We start from the raw sequence: 18496 nt of genomic DNA, 5'->3' as shown, positions 1-18496 counted from the left end.
TAATCAGGAACAAAATGGGAGGAATATGCAAGCGAGTCAGTCGGGACAAAAACAAGAGTGCGAAAAAAAAGGCACCGGAACAAGTTTGGCAGCTGTTGCTCTGGTGTTGTGTATACGAGTACTTTGCCATGTGGCTGATTCTATACCGGTGAGACTGGCCACTTCATCAGTGACCATCTATGCCAGCATGCGAAAGGTACAGAAAACCTGTCATACAAAAAATCATACAGTGTATGGACTGCAAAGACCATAAATAAGACCATTATCATAAGTCCCAGACCTCGCGACTCATCTGCAAGGTACAGAACATACACAACTACGGTGGTGCTATCGGCAGCTCTGATACCACAGGATTCTGCTTATCTTAGTGACATCATTTGATAGTACCGGATTGTGGACTTTCCCCGATATGTTATATCCTTTGTGTTTTGCTTACCATGTCTCCTTTATATTGCTGCTCTCTGAGTCTCAATAAACCATTTGGTTGCTAGTCAGCGCATGTGTCTGTGGTCTTCTCTTCCATCCTGTCCCTTAGCGCAGTTCAGTTGTTCACACCTTACTGGTGCTCGCCTATGGGGCAGAAATGAGGAGGCTAACAAAGAGGGTTCAGCCAGCTAAAGTTAAGGACAACGCAGCGAGCTATGGAAAGGAAAATGACAGCTGCAATGCTCAGACAGGAAGAGGGCAGAGTTGGTCAGGGAACAAACAGGTTTCTCTTTTCTACCCGTACACCACCCTCCACAACTGGTGTCAGCAGGCCAGGTGTGATGAGTGCGGTGCATTTATTTTTTAGCATAAAGCATGAAATACAGACACACAACTTTACGGACCCAACAAAACTTGTTTAAGGGTCCCGACCACCATAAGCTAATACATGAGATGTACACGACAGCAACAAATAACGCAACTATTTGGCAATAAGCATATTACAGCAGTAGGCACTGGACACTAGCGAAAACATCAAGTAAACATGTTATTCTTAGACAAAAAACACAAACCAAAGAACTAAAGAATATGGACTAGAATGAATTCAGCAGAAAATGTTTTAATTGTTTTTGAAAGCCATGAAGAGTAGGTGAAATTTTAGCATTATAATCAAGACTATTTTACAAATAAGGACCCGAAAATTCCAATGTTTGTTGACCATAATTGGTGTGCATTGTAGGAAGCAAGAGCCGATGTCTTGTAGTAGATATGTTGGTGCGCAGTGAATGATGAAGACATAGTGTCGTTAAATTAAGTGCGTTGTGAATGATCTGATAAATTAAGAAAGAGGTATTATAACCTTTATAAAGAGGTTTTATAAAGAGGTATTATTATAAGTTACCAGGTCATATATATTTAGGATACCCAGAACGGCAAATAATTCATTCGGATGTGCATAAGTTTTTTCCGAGACAATTTGAAGAGCTCTTTTCTGAAAAGCATATAAGGGGGCCATGTGTGATGAATATGTGCATCCCTAAACAGTAATTAATATGTGAATGGACAAAGGTGTAATCAAGGTTAACAAGTACACTAATGTGCGCTTTTATCGTGAATATTTTCGAAAATTTTCCCGCCTCAACCGCTTGCTCGTTTGCAGTGAAACTGCACACAGAGCTTGCGTATTGTGGTAACTTTTGTATCGTAGCAAGTTTTACAACGGTACTTACTTAGCTGAGCCGTGCATGATGCGAAAACGTAATCGTCTGCGTAGAGATCGGTGAACTAAAACCCGCAAAAGCAGTTTTTTTGCTGAAAGGCAACAGTGGCGCCATCTGTTTTGTGCAGTGGAAAGCGTCACGACAAGGCGCTGAAGTGAGCGTCGCAAACAATATCCTTTCAATGGTAAAGACTCATTAAATCAGTTATGATATTTTTTCTGTTCAGTTAGCCGAAAATGTTGGAAGCGCTACAGTTGAAACAGATGCAAATGCCGGAACAGCATATTCAAAGGCTCCGCGCATCTTGCAACGCTCGCCTCGGCGCCTTGTCGTGACGCTTTCCACTGCAGGAAGCAGATGGCGCCACTGTCGCCCTTCAGCGAAAAAACTGCGTTTGTGGGTTTTGGTTCACTGATCTCTACAAAGACGATTGCGCTTTTGCATCATGCACGGCTCAACTAAGTAAGTACCGCTGTAAAAATTGCTACGATACAAAAGTTACCATAATACGCAAGCTCTGTGTGCAGTTTCACCGCAAACGAGCTAGCGGTTGAGGCGGAAAAATTTTTGAAAATATTCACGATAAAAGCACACAATACTCTATATCAACGGGGAAGAAATTTCGGCATTTGGAAAGTACATACAGGCCATATGAGTCTTTTTTAATCATTGAATAGAGTTTCTTACTATTACCTAGAGCGAACGCTGGCGGCGCGGCACTTCAGCCACCATGGACGCTCAAAGCATCATGGGGTGGTGAGCGACTTGTTGCGGGACAGTCGTATTTTTTTGGAAACACAGAGTGGCACTACTAAGATGTCTCGTTCCGAAAATGCTGTTCGTGTGTGCGCAGACGAGTTTCGCGCGAACGCAGTGTGCAATAGCCATAGTTGTGAAAACGCAACCACACGCGATGCCAATAAAAGGTTTCACTTTTCCGAAATGCCAATAAAAAACCTCTTAAAGTACCTAAGCAAGAACAATTTTTTTTTAAAACATATCTACTTTTAAAAATGCATCTGTTAATCAAGAAATATTACTTTTTGTAGTGTTCATTACTTGGCCAATAGGAAAGTTAGCCATCCTTTATTTTGGGCAAACTTAGCATTTACATGCTTTTATGCTCGTTTGTTGCAATTTACAGACAGGATATTGAATGTCAGGACATTTGTAGTTATCAAACAGCTTTATTTTTCTAATAATTTTTGGCCAAAAGTTGTAATTGTGCAGTCAGTAGCTTACTGCCCCATGATGCTTTGAGCACCCATGGTGACTGAAGCGGAAGAGTTGGGGTTAGCTAGTACATACTTAAGAAAAACCAGCCAAAAAGACGGGGACAAAGGAGAGACGAGGCACACACGACGACTGGACTATCAACAGTGCTTTATTGAAAAACAGCCAGTCTCCCAGGAAACCTAACAGAGCATGCGCAGCTCAACGGCAACGCAAAACCAGCACAAAAGACCGCGATGCTCGTGAGATAGTCAGGCTGCAGTGTCAGCGGGACAGGTAACCTATTTCCTTCTGCATCAACGTGATAGACGCCGTACTAACACAGTTATCTCCTTGATTACTAATGTGAAATGCTTCGAGGATTTCCCGCTCCACCTTACCCTTGCCTCTACCGAGAAAGGCGACATTGGAAAACAACGGGTAGCACCCGCAGTCGCGGCAATGGCGAGGCAAGTTTGCTCCGTCAGCCGGAGTCAGAGAGTTATGGTGCTCTTGTAGCCTTTCATTTTGGTCTTGCGTGAGTTCCACACAAACTCCCACAGACGGGTTGCCAGCTTTCCCTCCAGGTGATAGTATGAAACATACGGCCTGTGCGATGGCGATGAACACAATGGGAGCTTCTCCATGCGAGCTAGGCTTTCTGCGACCACTAGGTGCCCCTCCTCAGCCCCTCCCGTCCGCTCGCCACTACAGCGATGGGTGCTGCGCGCCTGGATTCGTGCCTTCACGCGCACATTTGCAAGAGGTGGTGCTATGTAATAAAGAAAAACAAAAGGTGCAGGGTTGCGCTACTTCATTATGAACTATTTATTTATTTATTCAATAAACCCCTAAAGGCCCTCAATCGAGTGTATTACATAGGGGGGAGCAATGACACACAACGCAAAATAAGAATGAGCAAGCACCAAGGTGCAATACATAAATACAAAAAGCACATGTAGAAAACAAAACAAGAAACAAACAAAAACCTGTAGTATACATTGTAATTTACACGAAAACATGAGACAGATATGAGACAGATATTTTCTCTGAAGTTCCTGGTGCTAAAAGCAACATAAGAGAGATATCACCCTCCAATTTCACGAAACCAGAAAGAGTATAGGACACCTGTTGTGACTTTCAAGGGAAGGGACAGATTTCGATCAATGTATTTACACTGCCAATCCTTTCACAGCATGTACTGGTTGCAGACGAATTGCTACTGATGGCTCATGCCGAAATGCAAAGCGGTAGAGGCAAGGGGCAAAGAATGCAGATTCCACTCACAAGTTTTATGCTTCTTCACGTCCTATGTCATATGTGTCCAAATTTACAGGTGCGATGTACCGCATCAATAGCGCAGAATTATGTAAATGACGAATTTCTTAACCCATACGTTGAGGCTAGGTGTGCTGGTACAGATATCTGGAGAGATTATTCCAAACGTCAGGAACTGCAGCACGTGCCAGAAGAGGTGGGCCGACAATGTTTTAAAGAAATTTGAAAAGCATTTTTTTTTTTTGCTCGTCATGTATATTAATTTACGACATCTGCTTAATTCCCCATTGAAAGAGCAAAGTATTCTTCACATATTTATGTAAAAAATATTCGGACTAATATTATCAAGCAACAGTTGAGTTACTCTAACTTTTCATCTTTTGTTAAACTCTGTGGCTTGTGCTACAATATAATTATCACAGAGCCTCATTTCCGTTTTGTGAACATGCATAGTAGCACACATAACCAGGTAACAGCCTGTCTGTGAGGCTGACTGAAACTGCACGCTTTAGACTGCAGAAAAATAGTTTTTTATTTTGCAGGCGGATTTTTTTTGACATGATGTTAGCAGTGCATTCTGTTAGCAAGATTCACTAACAATGGAATGATGGGCTTGCAGAAAGGCAGAACAGAGTATAACTCGAAAGGAGTTTTCGCTTCAAAGAAAACATTCTTAAATTTTGACTTGTGGCGGCAAAGAACTGTGCTCTAGCTTTATGCTGTGTACTCAAGTGACCACGAAATATTAAGTGGGGATAAGTGCAATAAAGTGCACAGGCTACTGCCTCAAATAGTGCGCATACTGTAAATAAATGCTTCCTGCAATTAAGTTCTGCAGATATTTTCCCTTGACAGCATGGAGCATGGTTTGCTTACTTGTTGGCGTTCCAGAAAGATTTAGGTTCCAAGTTCATTTACTAGCACTGAGTATTCAGCTGAAAACGCCTGTCATGTACATTGTTCCTGTGAATCAATTAACCGTACCTTTGTGCCGGAGTTTTTAGCTTGCTCTCTGCTGCACAACAAGTAACAACAAAGGCCGACGCTGCCACGATGCCTCGTGGCCCGCATATATACATCCCTTTCAGGTGCCATTTTTTGTTTTCACTGAAATCAACTATTTTTTTCACCTAAGTACTATATTCAGGCCTCAAGAAAGGGAACTGGTTAGTTTTCGAACGTGAAAGACCAGCAGGTAAGTTCTTACAACGATGTGGAGAATTCCATACAAAGTGTCAGATTTTTTAGAAATAGTAACATCCAAAAGTTCTCGTGTGTCAGGTAAACACCCTAGGAATTGTGGAATTGCTTTGTGTTTCGAAGATTCACATTACGCTCGAGATTGAGCAAAAACCATTGATGTTTTTGCTCGCGGCAAAATCTGTCTGCGCAAAAACGGCGGACAAAGTGCTACCTAGCTCACTCTTATGTGAAATATTATTTACTGCATTCGCAACATGGCACACAAAAGCAACTTATTTGCAATGAGAAGGGAGCTCAGTTTGACTGAAATGATGAAATCACTGTTAAGTGCTGCAGTTTCTCAGAAAAACATATAAGTTTGCCGCTTACACAACTGCGTACAAAGCGCCTGAAAGGGATATTATGCCGTGTTACCCTAATATATGGATAGCGGCACAAATGACCATAGGGTGCGCCGTGTGCTACCAAACTTTCATACATTAGGCTTATTACCGAGACTAAACTGAACAGTCATCATATCCCAGCTCGCAAATGATTAAAGAAACACAACTTGGTGAATGCAAAAAAACATGTGCAGACCTGCGGCCTCTGGCGTACTAGCCTTCATAGTTTCAAGCTAATCTATGGTGCGCCAAGAAAGAACGCACTCGCACAGCGAAAGTGTCCAGGTGCTTCCCACGCAATCGGCCGCTCCACCCGCGGCAGGGAAGTAGGGTGTCAGCACCCCACATGCGCAGGCCGTACACAAAGCGCCGCCTCTCCAGTCCGGCCGTGCCCAGACCCACATTGTGCACTACTTCCCCGCGTGATGGCATGACGGTGCGTGCCCAGCTCAAAGCAATCAACACAGAACGATACAGTCGCAAAGTCAGCAATCAGAGGCAAATGGAGATGCAAGGCAATAAAACGGCACACTCGCACGCGGCCCGGCTGAGTAGAGGCAAACAGAATAGCCAATGGTTTGGCAGTGTCAGATTCTGGCGTGACGCACCCTCCGGAGGTTAATAGAAGTTTGCTCTCGCAGCCATTCGCACGGGAAAGCGACCACCGGCGAGAGTGAGCTGGGTAAACGGTGCAATTTAGTTTTCTTTACCGGGACGAATTTACTAGCGAACTACTGATTTTTGTAAACACCGATCACTCACCTTTCGCAGCCGCGTGTGGCGACTCGGCCGTGCCGATCTTCCGAAGCCTGCTCTACGCGCATGCTCCGGTGTGCTTGTGCAGCAGAGAGCACAAAATATGCGAGTAAGAGTTTTTTCTTTTACAAATGCAGGTAATAAATTAGGGGTAAATATGGTAAATCTGCATTTCTTGCACAGCCCCAGCCATTTGGTGCTGCACACTAAGTCAGTTCTGACTGGGCCTGCATGCAGGAGCAGCTATGCATAGCTCTATTCGTGGCTGTAAGTTCCATGCAGCGACCAACAGCCACATGCCAACTGGCCTGCTGCCAAGCAGGAAGAAGAAAATGAGGACTCACTGCTGCTTGCCAGGACTGGCCTCACTCTCGGTGCTGCTGACTGACCCACCGTACGGAGGCTCTGCAAGAAACAAATGCGGCTGCAGCCTCCAAAGCAACAGGTGTCAAGTGACGCGTCTTCAGTCAGCTGGGTATCCAACAAGCCTCACTGTATCCGTATCTGAAGGAATGTTGAAAACCTTAAAGAAAAAAGACAAGAACCAGAGCGAAGCAAATGGAAACAGAACGGTACTCATTCCCTACTTGCACAACACCTCGCATCGCCTAAAGAAGATTGCGAAACGCAGTGACATCAGAGTAGTGTTCTCGGCGCCTGAGAAGTTGGAAAAACTAGTCAAATTGACCAATCCTTTTCAAAAGCCTAAAGAACCATGCGGTATCAAGCGCCGAGATCCTTTTGTAGCATGTGTTTCTGGTGTGGTTTATGAAATTCCTCTATCGCGTGGCTATAGGTACATCGGTCAAACTGGCCGATGTCTGAATGAAAGATTACTGAAACACAGGAGGAAGGTAGGCAATTATAGAGATGGTAATCTTTCTGAACATTGTCATGATTGTGCTGAAAAGAATAAGAAACCATGTAAATCTGTCTTCAGCGCATGCAAGATTGTGGCCAAACATAGTTGTCAGGATGTTAGAGAAATAATAGAGGCAGATTTGATTAGAAAAGCCAGTCAATCCTGCATCAGCGCACCATATGTCACACTGACTGAAAAGGAAATACAGTCGACGACCGAAAATTCGGACACCTGATTTTTCGGACATGCTTGATTATTCGGACTTTATTCGGACTTTTTCGCGGCACCGTGACATGGCCCATAGAGCCAATGTGTAAGAGCGCTTGAAATTTCGGACGCACCGCAACTGACCACTCGATTTTTCGGACCTCGTTCGCACTCGCCGCCAGTACCCAAGCCGCCATATAATGTGTACAGTAGAACCTCATTAATTCAGACTGCAGGAGATATCGAAAACTTGATCAAACAAAACGAAATTCAAGCTTAAAGGGAGCCTCTTGCGACGCTGAAATTCTGCGCGAGTCGGCACATTGCGCTCGCGTGTTTTCGAATTCGTACTGTCCTTGAATGTCTTCCGCCGCACGAACTTGAACCGTAGTCTGAGTTCACGGAACTCATCTGTGCCGAGTCTGTAGTCCCGAACACGGAACGCGAATACGATCGCGGAGTGCTTGATCGCGGAGGCTACGCGCACGCCGTGGCCTCCGCGATCGAAGCGCGCTTCGGGCGCACCGCCAGATCTTATCGCGGCCGCGATCTGCTCTGGCGCTGCGCCGTTCGCGGAGGCCACGCGTGCGCACCGGAGCTTCCAAGTGCCATCTATGGATGGCGCCGTGATCATTATCATCAACATTTTTCTCTGTCGCGATTTTCCGCTGTTCACATCGGCATCAGTATCGCCAGCTCCAGCCTTTCGTGGCGTGCTAGCATGCGTGTTAGCGCGCTCGCCGTGATAGTGGCTTTCGCGTGCTGCCGCCGAGCTTCACAGTTTTAGTGCGATGGGCAAGCACCTTAAGCTACACGGCTGGGAGTTAGCTCTCGAACCCGGTCGGTAAGCGTGCGGTGGGCGGGAAATTCGACGTGGCCGAGAAGTGCGTCCGATGATGGTGCAACCAAAAGAGAAACACAAGCTGCAAAAAGCGCGCTTTCCGAGTCAAGCCGTGCGAGTTTCCTGAACTGGAAGAAGAGCTGCTCCTCTATGTGATGGAATTTCGAAACAACGGCTACGCGTTGACAGCGGACATGCTGCGCGGCTTCTTTTGGCATGAGCGTGCACCAGAGCGCAGCACCAGCTCAGGAGTCTAAATACTTCGCGAGTGACGATTGAACGTAGAATAAATGTCGCTCATTCCCTGGTTGGTGTGTTTTTACTTAAAAAAAATTTTTTTTTTCGCATATCGCGTGTATGGGCAGCACCTCGAAAATTGGCCCTCGAATCTGGCAAAAAAAAGTGCGGCCCTTATACGCGTTTATACGGTATTTCGCGCGGCGAAATATAGTCATGAGGAGCTTTAGAATGTGTGCAATACAATTGGCCGCTTTCTCCGGCATAGTGGAAATAAGTTCGCGATTTTTTCGGTGAAATTTGATTTTCTGGACTGCCCGATTTTTCGGTCGTTTTCGCGGTCCCTAGAGAGTCCGAAAAATCGGTCGTCAACTGTAATGTTTTTGGGAGCGGCCACGTGATGTCGGCAGGGCTATCAGTTTGGCGTCATGCAGCAAGGTGTATATATTTGTACTTGTGTGTCAATAAATCTTCTGTTGGAAGTAAGCGCTCGTGTTGTCCCAGTCTCTTTCTCTGTGTTTTTTTGCGCTTGTACGTGTCTGCTATGAACCAACTAGCCCAAAGCAACAGGTGGCACCACGCACCCTGCTTGTCGCGCATCCACAGGAAGGAGCGGTTCGCCCGGGCAGGGCTGGTGCTAGGCTCCTTGGCGGCAACTGCAGGGGGGGTGGGCGTGGTGCAGCGTGCCTCCAGGTTGCGCACGGCCGCCTGCACGGCCGTCAGCGGCCTCTGCTGCACCGACACGGAGTGTGTGCGCCGCACAGAAGCCACAGGTGGCCGAATGACGCCGGACGCAGCGCGGAACGACCGCCGGTTGGTGACGCCAGGTGCTGCCCTCCTCGCCACTGTGGTGGGCTCAGCCACACTCAGCTGCTCAAAGCTCTTTGCTAGGGACGCCACCCGCGAACCAGGCCTCGGAACAACTGCACCACAATGCACCACCAGCAAGCTGGAAAAGGTCTGCCTGGGCCCAGCACAAACGCTTCACACTGCTCGGTGTATGGGCAGTACCTGCTGGTTACTCTGCCATCAGTTCTGTCACTCGCCAGTGGCTGACGAGTGAGTTGGCACAAAAGCATGCCTGCCACAATGAGGCACAAGCTGCAACATGGCCTGCAATAGCAATGCCAGCCTTGCAGGTCACAAAACAACTACGAAACAAAGGTGAAGGCCATGCATGGAGTGCTTTGGGTACTAGTCACCCTTCACCTATACGACTGACCAGTTCACTATGGCACAGTGCTAACAGACTGGGAGGAAGTAACAGTAATGAGCAGTGCAACAGAGACAAGGACAACAGATGCAACAACAAACAGATAAAGGTTGTTGTTTGTCTCAACCTCGTGGTCTCCCTAGCACTGATCAAGTTCAACCAGCCCGCAAATCTTAGATCAGGAAAACACAGGCACTGAATTTTGAGAGCTGCAAACGTGTGAGTTATGGAGCAACCACGAGGGGTATCTCAGGAATGAACACGGTGCTGTGCCAGGGTCCTTCGTTGAGCTCTTGACAATGTAGTGCAAATCCACTGCTGTTGGCTGGGACAGTAATCTGCTCCTTCACAGCACCTGTGTTCTATACTGTCTGCCTTTGTCCCGTCTGTTCACGACATGCATGAACATCAACTTGCCCAACTGCAATCAGTTTCTGCCATAGCCTTACACAGCACATCTCGCCCCTTCCACAGTCCCCCGCAAAAAGTGCATGCTGACAGTGTAAGAGGAAGGAACTGATACCCTTCTAATGCAACTATTTTCGTATATTTTAAGTGCGACTCATCGTAGATGCAACTGAGAACTTCTGGCAAAGCCTCATTCTAATTCAGGAGGAAAACGACGCAAAAAAACGTGGACAGAAGAGAGACAAACACGACAGGACCAGTGCCAGCGTGTTTGTCTCTCTTTTGTCCACATTTTTCTGCACCGTTTTCCTCCTGAACCATGAACCAACTGGCCCAAACTAGAGTTCTTCTTGACCTCATTCTAAATAGCTTTCCACGACACGCTCCTGCCATACTGGCACTCTGAAGAGAGCAGCCATACCACTCGCGTGCTCAAACTGAAAGTGAACGACCTAGTATAACTTCAATGTACTCCAAACAAAACAGACAGAAGCAGAAACAGAAGCAGCAGAGGAGTAATACTGCAGAGCACAGTCTCAAGAGACAAGGCACAGTGAGAAAATGAAACCTGCAGTTTGCGTCACTGCAGTGGTTCAATTGGTCACTGAGGCCCCTGGGACACAGTGGCACAGCCAACCCCAGCTGGGGCTAAACAACTTCACAACCTTGAAAGGGAAAAATTTTATGGTAACATCAGTGGTTTGAACTCCTTCTGGGGTGAGTATGAAGCCTTGATCCAAAATATATTCATGAAAGAATGTCATGGCATCTCCGCCGGCCCCAATTTCCATCCTTACACTGCTTCAAAGGAGCTAACTAGAAGGATAAGAAAGGGGTGGAGCGCACATGGCAGGTTATCTCAGGTCAAGAATGGCAGTTTACCAATATCCCTCAAGAGAAAGGCATACAGCAGCTGTATCCTACCGGTACTCACCTCAGGGGCAGAAACGTGGAGGCTAACGAAGAGGGTTCAGCTTAAGTTAAGAACAACGCAGCGAGCTATGGAAAGGAAAATGATAGGTGTAACGTGAAGAGACCAGAAGAGGGCGGAGTGGGTGAGGGAACAAACGCGGGTTAATGACATCCTAGTTGAAATCAAGAGGATGAAATGGGCTTGAGCAGGGCATAAAACGTAAAGGCCGGATAACTGCTGGTCCTTAAGGGAAACGGAGTGGATCCCAAGAGAAGGCAAGCGTAGCAGGGGGCGGCAGAAAGTTAGGTGGGCGGATAAGATTAAGAAGTTTGCGGGGATTTGATGGCCGCAGCTGGCGAAGGACAGGGTTAATTGGAAAGACATGGGGGAGGCCTCTGCCCTGCAGTGGGTGTAGTCAGGCTGATGATGATGATGATGACCTTCTGTGCTTGACAGAGTGGCTGCCATATCTCAATGAAGGTGGAATGCAAAAGATGCCTATGTGCTGAGCAGTGTCAGTACACAGTCCCCAAGTGGTCAAAAATATTCCAGACCCCTCTACTGCTACGCCTCTTCTTCTCTTCTTTCCTATTTTCCGTCCCTTCCTCAAGATGCAGTTGAGGTGTCCACTGAGCAGTGAGACAGTTCCTGAAAACCATTTTCATTTTCATTTCACCTGCCACAAGGCTAACGGCCTTGGCAGGGCCAAACCAGGGGTGCGTAAATCATATTTTGGGTTGCAAAGGAAACATGAATAACAAAAATGGTAGTAGATCAAACATCTCCTAACAGTTCTGAAGGTAGATTAGTCTACAAACAGACCATACGTCCACAAAACTTAACTACAATTGAATAAAAAACATGCATTGCAAACAAATTTTGTTTTCACCTGTCACCAAAGAGGAAATCCTGTAGTAACGTGGTTCCACGCAAGATCGAACAAAGGCTGGCTGGTCCACCTCTTTAATTTATTTGAAATTTTTATATGTTGTTGCCTAATCACTGGAAAGAAGTGATCCTCAATTGGTTTTTACCATTCAGCAATTTACCATTCAGCAAGGCGTAGAGCCGAATGGGCGATGGCGTTCTGTGGACTCCCTGGCAGCGTTGCAAGACGTGACAGCAGCGTTGCAAGACGCTGTCGCGTCCTACTCTTAGAGGCGAAGCTTAACACCTTAGCCTTAGTGACACAAGCACCTTAGTGACACAAGCAGCAACACTGAGCTTAAGGCTTTCGCCTCACCGCACTTGAGGTCAACAAAGTGCCCCCCTGAATTTTTTTTAATGGTTTTAACTCTGACAGTTTTCCAGTCGCCCAGTACAACAACCTTGATAAAGGCCCTGCAAGAAGAATGCACAAACACTTGGACCCCTGTTTGCGCTATGCTCTTGGAAAGCATTTGGAGTGCCACCTGGCTCTGCAGATCTTAGGGATGCTAGTTTCAGACAATCCCTACTTTCAGACATTTCCGGTAAGCCATCACACTTTCCTGCCTTTTTCGGAACTGCGAGAGGATTAATTTCAAAAACGATATTTCAGGTGCAACTGGAAGCTGCTGCTGCTAGATAAGTTGCAGTCCGTGTCAACAGAATTGATAACCAAAGCCACCTTCCTGCAAGCAGAGGCAAAGCCTTGGGTTGATTGAGAGTTTTGGATCGTATATGTGAGATTGTGCTCTTTATAAATAAGCAATAAAAGGCGCACACAATCTTAAGCAAAGCTGCAAACGGGGCTAGTTAAACGAAAAACGTTGCAGGGCTAGTTGGCGATGCATTTTTTCTGGATAAGTAATTCAGTGCTGCTCTTTTTTTTTTCTTTTTTCAGATCAGGACACACAGAGATATGACAGGGTGGGCGCTACCATGTCTGTCTGTGTGCTCATCGAAAAACTGAGTGCTAGTGCTGCATAACCTTTTCAGAAACAGGGCCAGATGACATCACTCAAGCACTATGCGGGCATTGTAGGATTGTAAAATTGTACAAAGGACACAGACACAATGGCCTTTGCGTGCTTTTACAGCCGTATAACGCACAACCAACTAGGCCGATCCGTGCCGCTATTAAAGGGATACTGAAGCAAAATCTTAAAACTGAACAAAAACGCTGAAAATAGATTCTCGGAATGTGATTACACCGGAATCTAGTTGTCACTGCACGTATTTTTCAGCGCATGGTTTTATTTTCGATGTTTCATGAGCATGCGCCAAGCCCTCCCAGCCGGCGCGAGGTGAAGAGCATGACGTCATGTCACTCTCCCGCAGCAACAGATATGGTGGTGTCCTTTGATGCATGAAGCCTCGCTTCGGACTGGTTTCGTCATTGTTACTGCCTTCTTCAGAACGTTCAATGGCCATAAATGGGCCACCGGTCTTTCGCTTCGTCTCCTGTCACCCATAAGAAAACATATGAGTAATAAATTTGCTTTATTTTTTTATTTAGAGTAACGATTCTGCCCCCTTTAGGCTAAGAGGAGCGTGGGTTTGTTGACAACAATGGTTCCCCTGTTAACCACCACATGGCACCACTAGTCTGAACATTGTTGGGCTTCTGTTTTAACAGTGAGAACGTTATAAATGGCGTAAGGTCTGCAAAAAATAGCTGCATTTAGCGTACATCAGCGTGCATATGGTTATGGTATGTAGACAGCATCGATTAACATCTTGACATATCTGTGTATGCCGTGAGCACACGAAAGACAGACATCGAGCGGCCGACACAACGGCAATCGTGCTTCTGCGGGAACAGTGGGCGCGCGGGTGTAATGATGTCTGATCGCAGCTCCCACAGGCAGCTGCCAGGTGCAACGATACAGCAATAAATCGCAAAAAAAAAAAGTGTTATCCGCCTTTTTCGCTAAAATGCTTGTCGCGTTTATCAATTTTAGCAGTCCAGCTGTTGTTTACATGTAAAAGAGCAGCTCCAAAAGTTTGGTTCAGTATCCCTTTAAGCATGTAACGGCCACAACAACGCAGTGAGGTGAAGTGGTGCTCAAAGTTGCTCCTCCACGTACCCCTGGGCCTTGGCGTGTCCCCTCCCCCGGGTGGGGCCTGGAGTCGGCTGAGGACGGGTTGCCGGGGCATGGGCAGCACGGCAGCCTCGGGTTTGCCAGGTGCCGCCCGGTGGGACACCGACCGGGGCGCAGCCTCCTTCTCAGCACTCATGGCCCTGGTGGACCCTGTAAGTGACCACGGCACAGCTGCACTTAACACATCTGACCAAAGCACATGGGCTTTGAAAGGCACCACAGTGGAGCACTTCCAGTGAGTTCAAACCACCTCTTTACATGCACCGAAAATTGCATGGAAAGAATTCAGTCTCTGTACCTTCAGCTCAGCACCCGAATACCCAACCACTAAACCACCACGGCAGGTCTATTTGACAAAACTTCCAAGATCGCTGCGACGACTCACACTGGAGCAAAAAGCAAAACATAAACCAGCCAAACAGACGGGGACAAGAGAGATACAAGGCACACACAACGACTGGATCCAGTCGTTGTGTGTGCGTCTTACCTTTGTCCCCGTCTTTTTGGCTAGCTTTTTCATAAGTGTGTCTTTTGTCCCCATCTTTTTGGCTGGTTTTTTCATAAGTATGTACCAACTAACCCAGATTTCAACTCTCCTGCAAGCAAAACATCCACATACTATATCAACGTCCGTGGCTGTTCTGACGTTCATGTACTATAGCGACGTCTATTGTGACGTCTAAGAGTATTTTTTTCGTGTTTTTTGCATTTATTAATTAACTAATTATATCATCAACCAAATTTTTCCTACGGCAATATTTTATCACGCAATATCGGTCGCAATCACACTTTCCCGCATTTATCTCCAGAGAACGACGTAATCGTACGGACAATAATTTGCGGACATGTTTTGTGACTTTTTGCTGACGCAACAGAGCCACAATATGCTCTCGCATTAATAAGAAGCAAACCATGGCGGTTCTGTGGCAGAATGTAGGCCATGCACTGACTTATCTAGGCTGGTCAAACCACCACTCAAAGTGCACAACAGCAACTCAACACTCACAGTCTAGCTACAACCGGCCATCACTAAACATGGGTAACAAAGGAAATACAGGGTGTTTTTTTTAATCTGTACGAATTTTTCTTGAAAATGCTGTGAAAGGTATAACAGTGCGGTCTGAGCAGGTGGATTGTATGGCATAGCAAACATCACGTCTATGGTACCAGATAGAAGACGATCAGTTACCGTATATTGCCAATTATAAGTCGACTCCGATTTATAAGGCAACCCCCCAACTCGCGACCCCCTTTGGGCAAAAAAAAGTTAGACTCCTAATTTAGGTCGCCGCTGCCACACCCTGCGGTCCTAGCTCGCCCAAAAAGTTTTTCAGGAGGCCGAGTCAAAGAAACATTTATTCGTTCACGAGACATCTCTGACTTGTCGTCACTTGTGATAACAAGTTGCTATCGTATTAAAACAAACGTTTGGTGCATATCTCAATTAAATTCAAGTTTTTTTAAGCAGATCCACTTTCGCACCGTGTCTGACAACTATTATAAAATTACGACTGCACGGGGTGTGATATTATCCGCGGCTCGGTCGAAATTACTTTTGATCCCGCATATAGGCAGACTTTAAGACTCCGCATATATGTCGACTCCGATTATAGGTCGACCCTCAACTTTAGAAGGAAATTTAAAAAAAAAACGTCGACTTATGCGCGGCAATATACGGTAATTGCCATTAACTAATCAACTTTTTAATTTCTGCCTTTAGGGCACAATATTCTAAGCTGGAATTATCGTAAGAGAAGCCAGTTTTTTAAATTTCTAAATTGGCACTGAGGTTTGAGATATCGAGCATGAAATTAGGCGCACACAAACGAGCCCACACCGCAACCAGTGTGCAAGATGCGACAGAAGCACAGCTGCATTAATGGCGCCTTTTTCCCCTCTGCTCAAAGAAGGAGGTGACCTCCTCCGAGTACACAGCCCTGACACCAAAGAAACAATGCTGCGTTCTGGCAACAAATTGTGAGACAGCGTTCAGCATGGAAGCGCAGTGGGAGAAGCTGCATCGGCACAGCTTACTATGTGAGGATCCATGGCGCACAAAATTGAAGGGACACAACACAAGCGCTAAACTTCCACTGAATGATCTTTATCTGGCACAGACAACCTTATAAAGGTCACGTAAGGTACAGGTACAGATGACTAACAACAATTATCTTATCAAGTTCATGATCTGATCACTGATGTAATCAGTGAGCATGTTCCATACTATCGCCCGCTGCCTTGAATCTAAGAAAGCTAAGTCTTTCCTTGATAATGACACTGTGAAACGTGCTCACTGATTGGTGACTTGCATTGTGTTTTTTCTCATTCCTTGACACATCATGAACATGACAAGATAATCGTTGTTAGTCATCTATACCTGTATCTTACGAGATCTTTATAAGGTTGTCCGCCCCAAATAAAGGTTGTTCACTGGAAGTTTAGCGCTTGTGTCCTTTTGTGTCCGTCTCGCGCGGAAACGCTTCTATGACTATGGTAAACATGAAGGGCTCAATTTTAAATTACGCCATGACAAGTTGATATCCGGAAGTAAGACTTATATATTTGACCGCACCACTAATCATGTAGTTGAACACAAACCCTAGCAACCACTTCAACAGAAACACACTGCGAAGCAGACTTACCGTTCCCCATTATCATTCTTATTCACTAACATCCGTAGTGTGATCCCAAAACGCGATGCTTTATGTAACCTCGTTAAATCATGTTCTGCTAACGTAATTCTGTTAACCGAAACTTGGCTTACCTCTACTGTTTGCGACACTGAGATATTACCCTCCCTTCCAAATTTTGATATATTTTGAGCGGATCGTAGCGAAATGAGGGGTGGGGGGGTTCTCATTGCCACTGATCGCTCATTACGTTGCTCACATGTGACAATTTCAAGCAAATTGGAAATGGTTTGGCTCTGCTGTAATGCATGTTATCCACGTGTTCTCATTGGTATATGCTATCGCCCCCCAAACCATGATCCTTTATTTAATTCCTTGTTTCATGATGCCCTAAACACGCTAACGACCCTTTATACCAATACTCCAATTTTATTGTTTGGCGACTTCAACTTTCCATCTATCATCTGGTCGGATCTTGCTTCCACGCTTTCAAAATCTAACCCTGAGTGTGAATTTGTTCACACCTGCCTCACGTTTGGATTAGATCAAATAATCGACTGTCCAACTCGTTTAACCGATCATTCTGCTAATATTCTGGACCTTGTGCTGACATCACAACCTAATAGCTTCTCACCCATCACTTACATTAAAGGGCTCAGCGACCACATAGCCATTCATGCTACATTTTCTTGTGATTTGCGAAACGCGAAAAAGATCAAGAAAACGCTTACCCTCTATAATAAAGGTAACTACGCTGGCTTTAACCGCGATCTTGCTGCTTTCCTTGATAACTTTTCGTCTGGTTTTTCACAACGCTCTCTTGAATCTAACTGGTTACTCTTTAAGTCCGAAATGCAACGCCTAATAAATTTACATATCCCGACCATAACCGTAACAGAACGTCCTGGCTCTCCATGGTATAACAAAACACTTAAAAGATTAAATAACAAAAAGAAGCGATTATTTCGTGCAGCTAAAACTACAGGCACGGCTACCGCCTGGGAGAAATATTACACTGCCGCTGCTAATTACGATACCGAGGTCATCAAAACCAAGAATAACTTCCACTCATCCACCTTGCCTAACATGCTGCATGAAAACCCGAAGCGTTTCTGGAAAACTATTTGCCCCTCCACTTCTAGCATAATTTCTCTGACTGATAATTCTGGTGTTTCCTCTTCCGAATCAGAGGTTCCAAATATTCTAAATGACGCATTTTGTTCTATATTCACAAACGAACCACTTAATAACCTCCTTGATGCACCCAGTTTTCTTCACACACCTACGGATAACATTGCATTTGAACCGCGCGGCATCGCCATGGTCATCGATAAACTAAAAAATTCTTCATCCGCTGGTATTGATGGCATCAATGCCAAAATCCTCAAAAACACCAAAGACCTCTGCAGTATCATATTGTCTCTGATTTTTCAGCAGTCATATTCTTCGTGCTCATTACCACGGGACTGGCGCATTGGGAAGGTCATTCCAGTCTACAAGAAAGGTAACAGATCTTCACCACTTAACTATAGGCCAATCTCATTAACTTGTGTTTGTTGTAAAATTATGGAACATATCATATATTCTCATACTGCCAAGTTTTTACCATCTCGTAATTTTTTTCATTCTAACCAGCACGGCTTTCATAAGACCATTCCTGTGACACGCAACTTGTTCTTTT

General features: G+C 45.6%; 1 protein-coding gene across 4 annotated transcripts in view; it reads right to left on the bottom strand.

Annotated features, from left to right (window-relative positions):
- The window catches only part of Exn (Ephexin), a 118469-nt gene that overhangs the window by 77864 nt on the left and 22109 nt on the right, over positions 1-18496 (bottom strand). For all 4 annotated transcript variants that reach the window (XM_089564150.1, XM_089564148.1, XM_089564151.1 and 1 more), the window contains exons 2-4: positions 14171-14335; positions 9210-9548; positions 6823-6883 (exon numbers count right to left, since the gene is read on the bottom strand). In XM_089564150.1, the coding sequence (XP_089420276.1) occupies positions 6823-6883; positions 9210-9548; positions 14171-14321 (551 nt within the window). In that variant the 5' untranslated portion in view covers positions 14322-14335. The remainder of the gene's footprint in view (positions 1-6822; positions 6884-9209; positions 9549-14170; positions 14336-18496) is intronic.

The sequence above is a fragment of the Amblyomma mixtum genome, chromosome 10, assembly GCF_055824585.1.
Source record: "Amblyomma mixtum isolate Tamu chromosome 10, ASM5582458v1, whole genome shotgun sequence".
NCBI classification, from domain to species: domain Eukaryota; kingdom Metazoa; phylum Arthropoda; class Arachnida; order Ixodida; family Ixodidae; genus Amblyomma; species Amblyomma mixtum.
Note: the sequence above shows the minus strand (reverse complement) of the source record. Positions and strands in the feature narration are given on the sequence as shown.